This window comes from Andrena cerasifolii, chromosome 2, assembly GCF_050908995.1.
Source record: "Andrena cerasifolii isolate SP2316 chromosome 2, iyAndCera1_principal, whole genome shotgun sequence".
Taxonomy (NCBI): Eukaryota; Metazoa; Arthropoda; class Insecta; order Hymenoptera; family Andrenidae; genus Andrena; species Andrena cerasifolii.
The window spans coordinates 22,264,838-22,284,338 of record NC_135119.1 but is presented as its reverse complement, the minus strand read 5'-3'; the positions used below and the strand labels follow the sequence as shown (position 1 = coordinate 22,284,338).

At 45.1% G+C, this 19,501-nt stretch overlaps 1 protein-coding gene and 1 long non-coding RNA gene across 4 annotated transcripts in view; one reads left to right on the top strand and one right to left on the bottom strand.

The window, feature by feature from the left end:
- Positions 1 to 13,197, top strand: part of LOC143378968 (uncharacterized) — a 314,434-nt gene extending 301,237 nt beyond the window's left edge. For all 3 annotated transcript variants that reach the window (XM_076831181.1, XM_076831180.1, XM_076831179.1), the window contains one exon: positions 7,296 to 13,197. In XM_076831181.1, the coding sequence (XP_076687296.1) occupies positions 7,296 to 7,468 (173 nt within the window). In that variant the 3' untranslated portion in view covers positions 7,469 to 13,197. The remainder of the gene's footprint in view (positions 1 to 7,295) is intronic.
- LOC143378986 (uncharacterized) overlaps positions 1 to 19,501 on the bottom strand; it is a 289,875-nt gene that overhangs the window by 250,335 nt on the left and 20,039 nt on the right. The window lies entirely within an intron of this gene.

Sequence of the window (19,501 nt, the reverse complement as noted above, 5' to 3'; positions counted from 1 at the left end):
AAGGGTCACTAATAATGTGTTTTACACTCATAAGCAACGAGACGTAATATTGAAAATTTATATGTTCTCATCGTAACAGATTTCTTGCTATCACAGTGCCTCGGGCGCTTAACGAATGGTTAGGGGTCAGTTCCATCGACGCATTCATTGAAAGTGTCCGAACGGAATTCATTAACGTTTCATTGAGCTGACTGACGTCACGCGATACTCCCCTTTATCTCGATATTAGAATTTCCTTACGGGGAACGAGCCCCGGCGCTCGCAACACGTTTCACGCATTAGGGTGCCATTATCACGTTCCGTTTTACGAAATCCTGGCACCGTGGAGATCCGTCGATTCCGCAGGCCTGGGCTCGACTTATATACCGGCGGTGTCGTAGTGCGTCGTTCACAGACACTCGTTATAATAATTGTTTCAACGACTGTGCAACACGATACGTATATCCATCATTCTAACGCCACGGCATTATGCAGCCATCAAGATATCTTTACAGAGGCGGATACTGGCACTTTGGATGTGGGAAATGCCAATTCATTGATTACTGTTATTTCTGCCATTCCGCGGCATAAATCGTTCGCGGATCGTGCTCGAGGTAAAACGATCGTTCCATCTGCTCCCAGATGCGGTGGAATTTGTCTCTCCTATGAAAAAGCCCATTGTTCTGAAAGGTCGACGGGATACAGGGTTATCAGGAACGCCGCGTGTCCTTTCGGCAAGCACTTCTGTCAGAGATTAACTGCGGCAACGGTCTCTCCCCGGCGAAAATCATAACCCCGACGGAATTCCAATTCGGAATCAAGGGGAAAGATTTGAAAGCCGCTGTGTTTCCGTTTCGCGCCAATCACCGTGCCCCGATCCCCGATACGAAGCCACGAACGCCATCATCATTCTTGGATCGACCGGCCCTTCGTAACGAACGCAACAAAAGCACCGAAAACCATCCTGCTAACCGTGATTGATGATTCTCACGGGTCGGAGCCGGCCAGAATTTGCATCGAATTTATATCGTGCCGCTCGCAAACTGTATAATGGAGTAATAGCGGTCCGCGCTACCGCTTTCGATACCATGAATCTTCCGAACACACGCCACGAACATCGGAAGCTACATTGTACGGGCAGCGGGGCGAAATATCACGAGGATATGCAGCACTGGCACTTTCGGGGTGCCCCGACGTCGGAGTCCGGATCGTAGGACTCCATCTAGGGGGCGGAAGCAGGGCAACTGCCCGGAGCGGCAAAGTTGGTAAAAAGAGAAAATTAAAATCAATAAAAAATACTTAATAGAAAGCATAATAAAGCTTTTGAAAAAAAAACGGTAAAAAATTAAGTAATACCTACACGTTTAAATTTAGTATCAAACTTATATATGGTTCTTAAATCACCCATATAATTACTAAATTGGCTTCTGTTATCCCACAAATGCGTACAAAAAATTCCACTCACTGTTAAAAATTATGCTTTAAAATAATAGTTTATAATTAAATATAGGTATAGGGCGGCAAAAATCATCTTCGCCCAGAGCGGCAGAAGAGCTAGATCGGGCCCTGCGAGATCGACGGTAATAAATACTTAATCCCCGCGATTACATAAATGAATTAAATATATTTATATTAAATTTGATTCTAATCCTTGGCCTCGATAGTATATCTGTATTTACGTAAAGTTGAAATGTAAAAATTGCTTCAAAATTAGTATTTATCTCTTACGCTGTGCACACAAAATATAACATCAACGACATTTAAAACACAAAAAGGCTTGTTTTCCTTGGTTACATAGCAACGATTATGGATGTATTGGACCTATCTTCAAAATGGTGCCAAGTCGATGAAAATTTGTGAGATTGTTCTTTCTAATCTTCCTGATGCGCTTCAAAAATTTTAAACGCATTCAGTAAATGGTTGCTGAGTTATAATGATTTTAATTTTCACTGATTTTACACGTACTCTTATGGAAAGAGACGACTTCAACGGATAAAACAGCTGAAAAAATGTTGAAGAAATACTACCAATCTTTTCAATTCGTTTTACATGCAGTATATGGGTAGATGAAAATATCTGCCAAGTTTCAATTGTTTTCACTACACCGTTTTAAAGAAATAAATTATAACTTGAGAGAATTCTGAATTCAGGGCATTTTCACTGCCAAAAGTTAAGCAAATTATGCTGGAGAAAACATTTGTAAAGTGAAAAATACCTTCCTAGGAGTAAAAAATAAGACTCCAACTGTCGTTCGAGTTCCTTACATCTAGATTTACTATGCGTATGACGTAGTTATTCAAGTATTTCAAGTTTCATATACATCCTTAAGGCGAGGGCGTTCGACAATATAGCGAATGATGTCGCGGAACGCAAAGAAAAGAAATTGCACATTTCGGACATGCCGTTTTATAATAACAATACTAATCATCATTGCCCGCTGACCGCGATTGCCTCATTCTCCTCTACCCGAAACTGCGCGCGATAAAGGTACCACGTGGCAAACGTGTACTACCCGGTTACCCTCGCCCTACGAATCCCTCGTCTCGAAGAATTCGAACGGGGCCGAGCGCGACATGAGAATCACTTTGGATAATCGCCAGAATACAACGGCGTGCTAGCGTGATCCTTGATAGACAGCCAGAGGTTCGGTGAGATCTCGTGTATTAATTAAGGCGAATTAGCCTTGGCATAAAGTAGACAACGAGCGCCAGATCGGTTCCGTGTATCGAGCGATACACACAGGCTATATAGGGATTCCCATCCCTCCACGCGAGCCGCATGAACCATCCAGACCTGCCATTAACAATGCACTTATGCATCACTGTTTGAGGGCTACGATTACCGCCGCTCCGTTCACAATTTCCTGCCGAGCGAGAGCTGTACTCTCGTTATCGGGTTCGGCCCGCTGTACGCGGTTTTAAATTAAATTCCTTTTTTATCCCGCGTCGCGCTGGCCCCGGACCGCTTTCGGAGCATTTTTACTGGGCAATTTGCCGCGATCGGCGGCACACTGGCGATTACCGTGACGATCGAAGCTATTCTTTTTTCTTCCCGAGAGTGATTGATGTCTGCCGGTTGGCGTTGAAATAGGGCAAGCGGTGATAAGGTGAGTGACCTCGTTAATGTATACGCGAGGTCAAAATTCTCCGAAAATAACCGTATCCTCTAATTTGCACGATTTCGATTATTCCTTCTCTGGAAACTAGTCGATTCAGCTGGCGTTCGACTAGAGCCTCCGACCAATCGATGCAGACATTGTGCGTCTACGAATGTAAAACTGACACGTGTATAAGCATCGACACTGGCGACGCTGCAGCTATTCAGTTCCCAAGCACGCACGAATCCTGAATTGCCCGCAACGTTAATGGTAGCGCGCTGATAAATCGGTTTCGCGGCTAATTGAAGCTCGACGGCAACGCCCCGCCGTCCTGCCGATATATTTTATTAAACCACAATACCGGGCGTAAATAATGAACGGCGCGTAATGACCGCGATTAAATTGAATCGCGCGACCTGCGAAGTATTACACATCGCCGCCGGTATTTCTTACCGGCTAACGAGTGTTGTTATTTACAAGAAGCGGTGGCGAGCGTGCACGCCGCGGGAGTAGCCATTGGGCGCATTAGGGGGACGCCACGCAGAGTCGACAACGCGCACCTAGCGATCCCCAGTTTCGTTCTTCCCTCCGTCCAATCCCTGTTTTCCCTTTTCCCCTTTTTTCCCGGTCGCGAGAGTTGTCAGTTTGCTGCTCGTTACCGACACGAATCGCGTCGCTTATCCGTGAACCTCACGGTTTTCTCACGGCACGCGATAATAAGCCTGGCAGAATTATCGCGAACGCAACGAAAAAATGGGTTATCGCCTGTGCCAATGGGGCACTGGTAAATAATTGTTAATAATGCACCTCGGCGTATCAGTCTAGCAACTTTGTGGTTTTGAGCAAGGTCTGTCCTAAGTGCTTCTTGGAACTGGCAACTTTTCCTCTGGGAGGATATCTAGAGACGCGGTAGCGTCTCGACGCCAAGTACATGAAAGACACCGTGTATATGTCGACTGTCGCTACCGCTATCATTTACTCGTCGCACGGCTATTCCAACCTAACCTGAAACTTATTTCATTAATATCTCATCACGCCTGCAATATTTTCTAAATTTAAAGGCATTTTTCTGATGTAAACCGCATATCAGGTCAAGGTGTCGATGAATAAGAATTATTTAAAAACGCAAAATAATGAAAGTGTATTCATATTGGCAGAGTTTTAAATTGACAAATTATCTGAAAGCTTGTGAGAGGAAAGGTATCGGTGTCGATGAATGATCTTAGAATTATTTTAAAACGCAATATAATGTACTCATATTGTCAGAGTTTTAAATTGGCAAATTATTTGAAAGCCTGCGAGAGGGAAGGTATGCGTATTGATGATCTGAGAATACCTTGCCTGGCCACGCCAAGTATATGACTCCCAGGCTGCGGACATCTAGGCAAATGTCTAGATGTCACATTTTATCTTCGCATTATTAAAATGTCCGCGATATGGGTAATGGAATGTATGAACATTTTAGCTGTGTCATGTTAAGCGCAGTTGGAAAGCATCTTTATGTACTTGCAGCTCCTTTTGATTTCACATCTTTTTTTTATATGCTGATTATTATTATCTTCTATTCTTTTATGATTTATTTGATTTCATGTACTTGGCGTGATTTTTTTACTTTTTCGAAGTTTTTTATGGGGATTGTTATTAGCAACGAACCATCAGAAGAGATAAATACAAATCTTCCTTGTTCTTCGTTCATGGTTTTCCGTTGAGCTGACTGAACGAGGAAAGTGGTCGCCTAGTGTTTATCGTCTGTAAGCTTTTCAAGAGAAATATGTACGAATAATATAAATATTCTTTTATACGATTCGATTGCTGTAAAGGAGCTAACAGGAAAGTCTGTTTCTTGTAGGAGAAAAGAAGAGGGGAAAGACGAGACACGCATCGCGTTGGCTTAATATCGAACGTCAGACTCGCATGCACCGCGGCAACGTTACAAATGAGCGGCTAAGCTCGCTGTTGCGGTTAATTAATGGAGCCGGACGGTGTAACGGGGCGTTAATCTATGGTGCAATAAACGTAACGTCGGTACGGAAAAATCCGATCAAAATGCATTAATAACGGGAGAATTAATGCCTTGTTGCGCCGGTGCCCGCACGTCGGCCGACGTATTGCGTGCGTATGCACGAGGCCCGAAGCGTACGTACTCGAACCCGCTCGTAAATGGACTAATTACTCGCAATTACGCAACACGACCGACTGCGCGCAGGTTCCTTCTCCGTCATTAGTTCTTCGTATTCCCAGCGAATTACATAATAATATTCAGCCGATGGGCGTCGAAACGTTAAAACGACCGATTTAGATCCGACATAGTAGCTGGGCATTCGAACGATCGCCCTATCGATTCTCCATCTTGCGTGGAGCAATAAGCTCCTCGTCCAAGTCAGCTGTATTCCGCGATCCGTCGCGCGTTAACGATACGAAGCCAACTTTAAAAGCTACCCTCGGCGCTAGCCTCTGAAGGGACGCTCGCCCGCCGCAATGGAATAAATTGTATCCTGTTGATTTTTAATGTGGATTACTAAAGCGATCATACTTCGAGGCTACAGCTTGTACCGAGCGTCGATGATCAGAGGAGCCCCCGGCGAGATTGATGTTGTAATTAGACGCGGAACGAACTCTTAAAGTATGGAACGGTTGGGGTTCGATGGCAGATTTTCGCAAGCGATAATTGTGTCCTCGGTGCTCGGGCAAGCGATCTACAGCGATTCCAGCAGCGCGAAAAATGTAATCGTTTATCTGGGACGGGCGGGCCGCGAGCCGTGGCGGCTCGTCGCCGTCAAGATCCGAGATCTCCCGTTGACAAGCGCGAATATATCGATCAAACCGGTGCCGTTGGTGGTTTCCACGAGATAGAACCGCGCGATGGCACGTCGTCGTCCCGCCGTCACTCGCGTCGCCCATTATCCGCGTGTGCTCGCGCGCGGTTAATGGGATCGCGAACTGCGCCCGATCGCAACGCTCGATTTCCCCTGGACTTGTCTCCTCGTCCTCTCGAACGGGCTGAACTTGATGGCCGATTGCGTCATCGAGTTGTGACCAGGCCGTTTCTACATCTAGACGGCTCGACGACGGCTACGCTTTTAGCCCCCTAAGCTCTCTTACTCTCGTTTTCCGCTCGTTTCTCTGCCTTTCTCCTTCTCTCTGGCTTTCGCGATTGCGTTCTCCGTCTCCCTCTCTCTCTCTCTCTCTCTCTTTCTGCCCCGTTCCCTTTCTTCGTGGCGAATCGTGGCGAGCACGCCGGACCGAGAAATACGCTCGGTGACTTGCATACAATAGAAGAGAGTGATAGGCAGTTTTCTGAGGGATCCCGGAGCCGTTGCAACGCGCGACAGCTGTCACGGCGTCCTTACGAGAGAGGGACTCGGCTCGATAAGAGCCAAGAATAAACGCACGGACACACTCGAGCCACCACGGGTGAAACGCTGGGAAATCTACCTGTATCGACGGGCTGCCGAGTACCTGGCTAGGACTATATAGCAACGTCTAGACTCTAGACAGTGTAAAAAGAGTAACGACACCTTGCCGTCCCAATGTTCCCTAAAATTCATCGAAACTTTTCTCCACCTTCATGAAAACATATCTTCTGATGTAACTGATGTAATTTCTCATTCGTCGGGTCGATACCTCCGATCACTTTGTCCCCAATTAAAGCCCCTACGAGATCATTAGAAGAAAAAGACCATTAAGCTAGCAAACGACGGACCGTCGTCGCTTTTCAATTGCGCCTTTTGATCGTAAATTCGAAAACGCATAAAACCCATAGTCCCCTATAAATTGCTCAAGGACGTGCACTTTCGTTCGCATAAGAAAAGAAGCGTATCCGGTCTGAGGAGATTATGAAAGGGATCAGACACACGTATGTGTACACACGCACGCCGCGGCGCCCGTAAATCTACGGAAAACCTAGCGCCAGGTTTTATGTTTCGTTCAAGTACCGCATTTGCGCTCCCATCGTTGCCTTTAAACGCGAATTACGCAATCATGACTCCCACTCTTTCATGCGGGCACTCTAATCCGACGCGAAGTCGATTTTTAGGGTGATTCTGCCATTGAGTGTTACATGGCGGACAGATCAATCGCACATCAGCTGCTAGGTCCATTGTGATCCATACAGATTTCAAAATAAGCTTTTAAGTGATGGAAGTGAGGAAAATCTCTTCCCGTAGGCTGAATCTGAAAATACCGGAAATAATCTGAAAATTCGACGTATCTGTTGCAGGCGAGAAACCGTATCAGTGCAAATGGGAGGGCTGCACGTGGAAATTCGCGCGCTCCGACGAATTGACGCGGCACTATCGCAAGCACACAGGCCAGAAGCCGTTCAAGTGCCATCTCTGTCAGCGATCGTTTTCGCGGAGCGATCACCTGTCGCTGCACATGAAAAGGCACTGATGAAGAGGACCGTCTAGCCGATGGAAGGAAGATTCGGGAGAGGAGGTAGAATAAGGCGGAAGGAAGGCCGCTGTTCCCGGAGGAGTGGGGCCTCGAATCACGCTCGTGTACAACGACAATGATTCTTCTCTTCATTTTTTTTTTTTTTTATTATTCGGGACCTGAAGAGTCTCGCCTCGACTCGAAGTCGCTTCGATCGAGCGACTGGGGGGTCGGAGGCTAAAACTAGGAATGAAGGAACCGAGAAGCGAACGAATCGCTCGTTAGGTTCAGAGGTCTAACGTGAAAGTGTCGCTGTAATCATTGGTGAATGATCGCGCGGATCTGTCAGCAGTTGCAACGTTTGGAATTGTTGAAAAATATTTCTCATTATTTCCGTTTCGTTTATGCGTTGTTCCTATCGAAAGGCAATCTCTAGTTCCAATTGTACATGCTTGTTAAGACGTGATAGGGCTTAAGAATTGTTGGTGTTTGAAACATTTGACGGAAATTTTATTTATTTTGTTGTCGAATCGAAATTTGACGAATATCAAAGAAGCATAGCTTCGATGGAGTTATAAGTCTGCGATTGCTGCAGGTTCAGCGCAACAGCAGCACGCGTCTGTGCGTCACTTCTGTTTCTACTTCTAGCCAATTTTTACTTGTTCGTATTTTCAGTTTCTTTTCTCTCTCTCTCTCTCTCTCTCTCTCTCTCTCTCTCTCTCTCTCTTTCTCTCTTTTTTATTCTTACGATTAAATAAGGCCAGCTCAACTAGTCTAGAGCACCATGTATCGTCTATTGCGAAGAATAGAGCCAGTAAACGGGGAGAAGGAGTAATATTCGTTAAGGTAATTAAACGGTTAATAAGTAAAGAGAATTATCGAACTCCGGTGACGGAGCTTGGGACTTAGCATGCTCAGTTAAATAAACTACAATCGTGATCGTGAACGTTTTTTGTACAGCAATTAAAATAGCGTGATGTTCAGGTTATATATGCACAAAGAATTTCGCGTTTAGGGACGGACAATCATTAACGTTTTCATCGTGAAAGGAAACAAGGGAATCAGACGCTCTGGTAGCCAGTATTATACGTGCGCGTTTAAAGCAACACACGACGCGTATATATATATCATCGACGTCACTGTACGATGCTTTTATCGGGTCTGTTCTTTTCTTTTCTTCAGCGGCAGAAAATCCTTCGATCGTGCCGTCCGATCGGTGCGCTCTTTTTTGTCCACACAAGGTGCCAAAGTAGAAGGTGCAAGTGTACTCTGGTTCCCATCGGTACATTGCGCTAAAAAACGTGGAAAGATAAAAAGTTGCTCGAAGAATTATTTTTTAAACGCTTTTTTGGCATCGTGCACGATTCGAGCACGATGCCCGAGATGCACCTCTCCCTCTACTTCTTTCGTCTCGTCACAGCGTTTCAAGCTTCATCCGTGCACATTTTATTTTGGCATCCGCTATGAAACGACAGCTCAAGATACACATCCAGCGGCCAGTCGAAACGCTCGAGCGTATAAACCCTGCCCGAACGAATCGAGGAGAAGTTTCGTTAAAAACGCAGGACGCGCGTCTACGTTCCTCGTGCTTTCGTTTAACTGTATATAAAAAGGTCGTATCAGGGTTCGTATCATCGATGCATCGAGTCAGCTGTTCAATTATCGTTGATCTACGTAAGCGAGGGGCGGATTAGAGAATATCGGTAATAGGGAATAGAAATTCTAACACGGTGAAACATATCGAAATCGAAGGAAGACGTCGACTGCGTGCGTTGAAAGTGAAGCGAGGGTGATGTTTTCGATTCGTTCCTCGACGCAACTATTTGCGAAGAGACTGCAACGTCGTTGCCGTTTGCCTTGCAAATAGACGGAAGGAGCGTTTCACGTAGAGTTATATACTACAGTCGGGAAAAAAGCAATTGGCTGCTTAAAGCCACTGAGAAGCTACCCCCATCGTTTTATTTCTCTGTACACGGATATGCAGCAACGTAAAACCGAGGATTCGTTTAGCGCGATTTACTATTGAGGAGGTGAGCCTGAAACCGCCAATTGATTCTCTCCCGACTACAAACGTGTCGCGTGACAATGGGGATACGCGATGTTACTGTAAATAATTTAGAAAACTCGAGAAACGCGTACGTTTCGGTATACAGCACATGTGTAGCATTCCCCAGTTTTCTTCGTGAACCCGTGTTGTCACCGCTCGCGCGAGTGACGCGACAAGCAGCGAAGCTAGTTTGGAAAGAGAAAATACGAGAACAGAAACTATTTCGAAGCTAGTTGAAACGATGGAACAAGATGCCAGTATATGCTAGAGCCAGTTTTATATCGTTAAAGAGAAACCTCTACGTGTAAGATTAATGCGAAGATTGATAAATTAGTATTTGTTACGTGTTGTATTTTCATAGGGAATAGTGCCTTTTAATGTTTAAGGAAGAGAACGCTGCGTTAGGCCTTAAGTATACTGCTAGTGCCTTAAGTCACGCGAATCTTCGTGCTTGTACACATTTCATAACCCAACACCCATTCGAATCTTCGCCCGGAGGACCACGGCGAGAGATACCTAGCGTCGCTTTATCCGCTCGAGACTCGTGGAAATCAGACGCTAGATCCTCGATCCTCGCATTACAGTTTCCATCATTTCGAAACGGGATTCACTGTCGGTTATATTTCCATCCTCTTCGTCCAATTACCGTTCTCGAATCTCGTGTTCCCTCGGGAAAATCGGGAGGCTCGTGATTTGATTCCGCAGCCGTTTCAGTTGCCGCTTCTACCTTCCATCGATCCCAACACCTTTTTCTATCTCTCTACACTCTGCAATTTCACAATTTCCATGTCAACGAATCACACAATCTACCTACATGTCAATCCGATAGGATCACCGTCGACTCCTCGCCTGTTTTTCGGGTCGCATCCATTTCGGTCAGCTGGGTGACTCGTATCGGAGCCACGATTCGAACGGTGGACCGACCGCGCCTCCGGGGCGCGTATGAATAATTTTCGTACGCTCGTCACTGCGAAATTCAATCCGAAAATGGACGAGGTGCCACCCAGGATGCCATTCTACGATCTTGATGACTGATACCGTTGTACCTTTCCTGTAGGGGATTTCTTCAGCGGAGCGGCCGTCAGTAATCTGAGCGCGGGCGCGGGCGATGAGAAATGTATACTGACGTCATGCCGACACCCTCTTTGATCATTATCATTTTTTTTTTTTCCCCCCCAGAAACAGAGAGAGAGCCCCGAGTGTGCCGGGGCCGTGGCACGCATCTCGGCGCTGCATCCCGACGTCGTACAGACGGTTCCTTTCCTTTCGTTAATTGTCGACACGACGGCGAAACGAAACTACCATAGATCACGGCGCCGTGCCCGCGCACGCGGGCCGTCTGATCGTCGTTCATCGCGCGGGCTCGCTTTCGGGTGAACCAAACGAGCGTCCGTCTCGGCTCTAATTAAACGACGGGATGGATAAAGATACGGCTGGGTGGATAGGATTCTCACGCGCACCAACTGCCGTCCCAGACCCGAGAAACTTCAGCTTTCGATTCCAATTACATTCCAATCCCCACGAAGCTGGCGCGACAGCCCGAGCGTGTAATTGTCGTTAAATTATCGCGAAATTATTGGGTAGGAAAGGAGGAGCTCGTTGGATAGTGGAGGATTCCCATTCGGCGTCGATGTTTCTGAAAGCTAAAGACGAGCGGAGACATTCCTCGAGCGGACAGACATTCCTTGGGTCGCGCCTGAGATGAGGAGATTCGTGAAAACTTGACGCGTGTTTCATGTTAATGCGAGAGCCTATTCAATTTTCCGTAGAAGGCGAACCATCAATGGACAGGGCAAGCGGGTAATGGAGCTCGAGCGCGACCGATTCTCTATGAGGGCCCCACCTAGGGGAATTAGCATTTCAAGTGCCTTAACAGACGTCAACTGACAACCGACTAATCGTGGTTTCGCATTCGGTGATCGAAATCACCTTCTACGATCGGGTGGACGCTCTCGAGAATTCACTCGGCACAGTTTCGACGAAGATGGTAAACACGCTGGTGGAGGATTTGCATTCGCGAGAAATTGATGTCGGGACACGCGAGCAACCTCCAAATCTTCCCTAGAGTCCCTTTTGAAGTCTTTCAACGTTCGGTTTGTAAAATATCTGTCGGCACACGGTTTCTTATCTTTTTTAATATAGAAACCTCCTTTTTAGGCAAGATATCGTCAGAGTTGATATGTGTTTCGCAATCGATGAAGTCTTTCAAAATTTTAGCCTCAGAACTTTGATGGATAGTTCGTTGTCGACGTACCTGAATTTGTTCTAAAAGTTCTGCGTTTCATCGCAAATCTCTTGCAGGCTGTCGAAAAGAATTCGACAGAGTTCCGTCGATAATTCGAGTGATTCATTTAGAGTTCTCAACGTCGGGCGTTTAGAGCAGCCTTCATAGAGGAGTCCTTAAATGATCGCGATTTATCGAGCTTTCCGAGGACGAAGCTGACGAGTCGGTCCATCAGAGCAGCGATAATTTTCCCATTCTTCGATTCAAGGGCCAGTAGAGGTACACGTTCACATGCACACACGACACACATGAACGCATTAGTCACTCATACGTATACCTTATCAAGCAACTGCAATAAATTGCGTCTTTAATCTGCGATCATGCGCGGTGCTCAATCTTTCTTGGTGCTTTCCGTACGTTGATTTCGACGTGCGTACATATACATCAACGTGGACAATACGAGGAGATCGATCCTTAAGGATCGCTTGCGCGGGAGCGCAGAGAGTTTCGTTTTGAATGGTGTGCGCGTGTTTGCGTCCAGGAGGCATTAAACCACGTGGAGGAAAATGAAATTCAATGTTAAATTAAATTTAGCTAAATAGGATTCCATTGAACGTTTAATCCAACTTTCTGTGAACTATTCGCAGAGCTGAATCTGACTTTATTTCATAAACTAAGTACAGCTATCTTCAAATACAGAATTTAAGGAACGTTTCTAATACACGTGCTGTTATTCAGGAGAGACAGACCGTCGATGAACAGACGAATGAACCGAGCGTGAAGCTCGGGTGGGACGATCGATCGACCGATTCCTACTCTACTTGCAGCTCACAATGCCTCCCTCGTGGTACAATGTCTCTGTGGTGGTTAAAGCACGCAAAAACCGGCGATTGTTGGCTCGGAACACGGAAATTCTCGTGAAGACACTGAAACGGAACTACTAGGTCATAAGGTAGATGCTATCGAAGCAATAACTACTGTATATATAGTATATGTAAAGTTATCCGTTGATGATCGCCGATGGATGGTCATCGTAGCATAATTATCTCGCAATAATGTAATCAATGGGGGCCAGTAATTCTCTCTCGGATCTCGCACGGATTTAAACACTGCGAGGCGCGTGGCGTGCCCTTAGCGCTGAACTTCGCCGCGACATTCTTTTCGCCGTGCGACAATTCAGATTCCTAGAGCAAGCTCAAGCTACGTCGGAGGGGAACAACGGAGATCGGGGCCGCCACGTTTCTGGAACGCGGGTCCGCGGTGGATGGTGTTCTCGTCGCACGTAGCGCGGCGTGAACGTTCGCTCGAACTGGCGTCGAAGTTCAGAGAAGGACGGAATAATGGTCGCGCGCCACCAACTATTACTTCATAAGGAATAAACTGTATATGTTCTCGCGTAGGTTTGCGTTAGGATCGATAATAATATATTATTTACGACTCACTGTATAAACGAAGGCATTATACTACATAAAGAACTTTGTACTTTCTAATTATTTTAACCGCGTCGCTTGAGGACGGCCGCTATTCGTAATCGCGCACGTCGCGTCGGCAGGGGGGTGGGAGGGGGGGTTCGTTAGTGCATTAAAAGGAAAAAAAAATATATATATATTATATATATATATATAAATGAAAATCTATATATATATATATACATATATAGATAAATATAGATATATATTGTAAATGTGGTTGTAATCTTATTACTGTTATATCGATATATCGATGTCCTTGATTTGGATAATTTATTTATTGCGATCGAGTGGAAACGAAGAGCGTGTAATTAATAATTGTATCTCCCGCGGATGATGTGAAACGGAATTATGGGGGTAATAGCGAAATATATTAATACGCACGAAATTATATATACATATATTTATACACGTTATCAGCGCGGGGACGCGTCTGCGGGATGCGTGCTCGCTACGAGAAAGTCCTAACAAACAAGAACGATGGCACGGTTGAGGGCGTATTTAATATTTCCACTTCGCGACTCCTACTTGCGGAAGTGAAAATTATTGTATCGCGAGGGCGGCCCGCGTCCCGATTGTCGTTAATAAATTATATTATATCGCCGAGTCGCGGCAACGTGCACGGCGCGTCGCGCTCGTCCTGTGTGGTACAACATCGCGCCTGTCGATAATCTTATTATCGAAATGATGGTTACATATTTTAGATAATACTATTATCATTATCATTATTATGATTCTTATTATAATTGCTACTATTACTATTATTATTGTATTTGGCAGGGTTACGACATTAAAATCGTAAAAAAAGCTAACACCTGTCTCGATTTTCATTCCCACCTTGAACTCGATCCTATATTATCATTATTATCTATTTATTTAAACGAGACTAGCCCTTAGTATACACTGTACGGTTAATAAAAATGTTGTGTGAGGTATTACATAGATACTAAATTACAAGATTAACGATGCAACCGCTTATTGCTATTCTATAAGTATAATTTTGCGCTCCGCTATTAGAAAGGGGGTTAGAGCCTTATTAAAGAAGTCCAACTCAGAGCAATATTTGTTCGTTATGTTGGATATCCTGTTTATGGGATCGGGATGCGCTACACTAGTCGTTAAGAGCGTGGGTTTAAGCAAAGGAAACGATCTTATCTTTCGTTCAGGCGCATATAGACAAATTTTGCTGAGGATCTCGGAACAGTAAATATGGCCGTTTAAAATTTTAAAGAGGAAAGACAGATCGGCCACTACTCTTCTTTCGTGGAGTAAGTCTATTTTAAGCCAGTCCATTATTTGATTGTAGTCGTGATTAGTGTAGGACATGGGACATCCAGTTTTATATGCCGCATATCGGAGAAATTTATGCTATATATTAATTGTTAATAATCGGCGCCGTTTAAGGAGCTGCAGAAAGGGGGTCTGTAACTTGCTTCGTGATTCGCGAACAGAAAGTCACGGGAGGACGAAAAAAGTGTTCCCGTGCCAAGTTAGGGGGAAAAGTCTTGTATCGATCACCGGCGTCAAAGCCGATCGACGTCGATCGCAGAAATTATCGTCCGGCGCGACGCCGTAACCCTTTCCGCGGACATTACCAGCCCGCGCTCCCATATAAATACATCTGCATCCTCGTTAACGTTTTACCCGTTACACGGTAGTTAGGCGGCCGGGGGACGATAAATAAAGCCGCAACCGAGTAAGCGCTGGGGAGATGTTTTGTGACAACCCAGCCAGTCACAATACGATCATTAGGCTATTTTCCAGAGTGCAGCACCCTGAGACGCAATATCTCTGCCGCGGCCGCGTATTTGTCCCGTCTGGCAACAAGATTTCTGCGCGCCGGTATTCCGCTAAGTTGTAGGTAGTCTCCGTACTAGGTAAGTACAAATCCTACCGTATACCTTCAGGAGAATTTGTAGTCCGAACCGGCGGCTATAACCGAGGCCATAACTTAAGCTGAATACCCGCCGTTGATTCCACTCCACGCCAGAATTCTCTCTCTTTCTCCGGCAGAAGTCGCTTGTAATCGGGGATATCAACGACGACATGACGTCCTTTCATGTTGATGCCCCGCCATCCGGAGACGTGTATTCGTAAACGAAAGCGTGTCGATCGAACCGTCCGACCGTATAATTAATTCTCGCGCAACTCATCCGCTCGTTCTCTACGCTCCCCTCCTTCCCGCCCTTTCCGCAACGTGGACCGAAACTATTTTATAAGCGGCCGGCCTGTACGTGTACGCGCGCGTTTTACAAGCTTCGCTTTGAATTAAGTGAACGCTCTGCCACTTGCGCCAAGTTCTCGGGCAATGCCGAGAAAAAGAGCGGCGAACAAAGTCGCTTATGGTAGCGCCAGATAAGAAACTCGTACTTGCAGCCGTGGCATTCCCATCGCGGCCACGTGTCTCTTCAGATTGGCGCTATTTATCGGCGGAAGAAACTGGAGCGCGATACGTTTGACGAGGAGGCAAGAAAATTATAACAGTCGATGGATGAGCAGACGGCTGCCCGCTGTGTAACGAGCCGTCGGGGCTGCGGGTAGGCGGCATCCGAACTCGAAAATACGGCGCGGCTCACGTGAAAACGAAGCCACGTGTCGCTCCATGCGGAAGGTATCGTTAATTGCAAAACGGCGAGGGGGACAGTCCGAAGAATGTATGTAACGAGATCCAGATAGAAACACATTCGTGCGGTGCGTTTCGAAAGAGCGATATCTGCATGCCGCCGAGGGAGAGAAGCCGAGAAGCCGACCGACGGTTGCGGCACGCATCCCTGGATCGGGTAGCCGAGCCGCGCGCGCTGCCTCGTGGACGTTTTTACTGCTCGCCGGCTTCTAATGGGATCGAGTCTCCATAATTGAATTTACGAACGGCTCGCGTATACCCACGTCGTCCATTTTCCGCGGGGCCCTGTTGACGGCCACGTGACATTCCCATCGCGTCGCGGGCCCTACGAGGCACGAACGTGCTTAATGCTCCCGCTTCCACGCACGATTCCCACCCCGAACGCCGTGCCGATACTACATTTCGCCGACGCTAATGACGGTATAACTTAACTAACGTTATGCCACCGGTATTTCTATTAACCGTCCGCGGCCTAACTATCAACAAAACGGTTACAAATTGCGGCGCAGGGGTGAAAGAGAGACGGAGGCAACGCCAACAGCCCGGCCGATGGAGAGCGAAATGTATATGTAGGTAGATCGCCGTCGCGATCCGGCGCGTCGGTAATTAAATTTAGAAATAGGAATCACGGGGTATCGATAGCGATGGCGGGATCCTTGGGAACGTTGATCACCGTGTTGTGCTCGGTAATTGGACCGCCGACGGACGAGGGAAAAGAAAGAGAAGAGTTATCGGGTACAGGGTCGGTGGTCGGTTGGTTGCAATTAGCGACACCGATTGGAGCGAAACGATGCTGAACGCTGGAGTATGCACTCTACGCGATAAATCGATAATTCATACGTCGCGTGCATCGTAATCGATTCACTTCTTACGCGCTGCGATCGGGCTTGTACGATGAACTTAAGGGGGTATTCCACTGTGAACGGTCGAAAAATCAAGCTATTTTTAAAGATTTTTTTTCTCAGTAAATACAACATGTAATGAAGTAAATCTTTTTGGTTTTTATTAAGCTGCTCTTATATTATACTAAAAAAATTGAAAAGAATATTTTTAATTTGTTTTGATTGCTTTTTACAAAGCGTCAATATGGTATCTAAACGAAAACGGTATGTTCGTGGTGCAGGTGATTTCCCGGCTTAGGCTTATCTGAAACAAAAAATTCGAAATGATTCTTAATCTGTATGAGTGCCACTATCGCCCGTAGCTCAATTAACAATTTTTGTTGAGAAATAACAAAATCGGCCGGGTTGAAAGAAAAGATCCACAAAATCGTCTTTTCTCGAATGTTCCCCGAGAAAACTCTGGGTTATTTTTCGACAAAAATTGTTAATTAAGCTACGGGCGATAGCGACACTCATACAGATTAAGAATCATTTCGAATTTTTTGTTTCAGATAAGCCTAAGCCGGGAAATCACCCGCACCACGAACATACCGATTTTGTTTAGGCGCTATATTGACGCTTTGTAAAAAACAAGTAAAACAAATTAAAAATATTTTTTTCAATTTTTTTAGTATAATATAAGAGTAGCTTAATAAAAACCAAAAAGAATTATTCCATTATATGTTGTATTTACTGAGAAAAAAATCTTTAAAAATAGCTTGATTTTTCGACCGCGCACAGTGGAATACCCCCTTAACGTTAGCGCATTTGATCTAAGACTTTCCTTACTGTTTTGCTAAATTTGCCATCGACCCGGCGAATTTTAAGTTCCACGAGAAACTTGAGAGCTGTTAATAGATGTTGGCGCGTGGATATAGTACGCCGCTATGGAGAAGGGGAACGCAAACAGGCACTATCTGGAAGCTCGGTAACCAATCGGAATGACTCGAATAAATGTGTTTGGATATCCCTGGGACACGTAAACCGTAGCACGCGTCATTTATCACCGGTATCGAAGTTTTCCTATATTTTCCTGCACGACGAAGTCGGTGGACGCGAATAAGGGTACCCCCATAAAGCCAACGTGATTACCGTTACACTGAAATATACGTTTGCGTATAGTTGAACGTAACGAATGGCTCAGTGTGTCCACGTTCGTTATTAATAGCAGGGACTAACTCGCGTGGATATATATTTGTCATCATTAGCGGGTGCGAGGTGCGAATATGTTTGAACTGGCGCGGTACAATTCGAGGATTATAGAGCCGTTTCATTTGGAAACGTCGGATCCGTTTGTCGTCTTGGGACTGCACTTCCAGAAGTAGAAGGCTATTCATAATTGTACTGTTGGATGCAAGAATTGCCTCAGGGCACTCAGGCTCTTTTTGCATAAAACCTTTTCCTCGTTCTTTTCTACACGTGCCCTCTAAATTTCATTGCCGTATCTTTAAAATTGACAAAGCTATGGTAAATTTTGTGCATCGATGTCGATCAACTGACCCTAACTCGTATCTAACAAACCAAAAGTACATCCACCTGAACATGGCACGATCTATGACTATTTTTATCAGTATACTTTTTCAATATTCTATATTTTTTCAAATATTATGCAAATATTAAATAAATAATGAAAAATAATGTTAAAAGACAAATTTTTTTCTATATTTCCTCATTTTATGCAAGAAGCCTTGAGGGCTATAATTAGAACTAATTTCGCAGATTAATTTATTACGTAATTCTGATTGTAATAATGCAATTACAAAGGAGATATATGAAAATTTTAAATATTATAGACAGTTTTACAACGACTTCACTATGTATAAAAAATATCTGACTTCGTAATGTTTACAGATACTTTTCTCGAAACTGACTTTTGGCACTGAAGCCCTTCTTGCGTCCAACAGTACAATTCATACCCTGCTTAAGCATGAAATCGGGACGAAACATGTGGAATTATCAAATAATTATTGGATCTGTCGATATTTAAGAGGCAAACAAAAGAGCACAGTTTAAGTCAGGTTCGATAAGATTTCAGAGATTTCCGAATTTTTCACGTGTTCAATTCTTCTCGGGAGAAAACTTCAAAAATCTATGAAGTCACGTAGATTTCGAAGTCAATTTTATCGGGCCGTTAGATCGCCGGAGGGACAAAAAAGGATGAAGAGAATAAGTACAATATCTTCCAGGGTTTCTATCCCGGTCTAACATCGTTTCAGCGACGTGTGAACGAAACCGAGCATCTTTTTGCGGCATCGCGCGCGGTTATAAATCATGTCTCCTCGCGTGCACATTCGTGGCGAGCCCATTTGATTGCGTACGTATAAGGGATTGGATAGTACGTGGACCGTTGCCGCGGTAAAAGTGACGATATAATTTTAGCCGTGCATTAGAAAGTGAATTACGAAAATGTCCGCGGCGCGTAAAAAGTTCTGGCGCTCGTTACCCGATTAATAGATTCAATTTTACGGGTTTTAACAGCGACGCCAAGAGAGCGAGGGAAAAACTGGGAGCACTAGAATATTCGGCAGGCAAATGGAGATTCAGTGTCGACTCGGAAAAGCTATTATTCCGACCCTCGCATCGAGTTGGAATAAAGTCGGATATTAATTTAATTATCTCAGAGTGGGGATGCTAAAACGGATTTTGTTCAACCAGCGAGAAATGTTTCATGATAATCCGAAACGGCTGGGATTAAAGTAATTAGGGTTAAACAACTAGTGAATGACCGAATTGTTGAATCTATGGACCTTTCAGATTAATACTTGAATATGTTTATGCATAACAATAAAACAACTGTTGAAATTGCA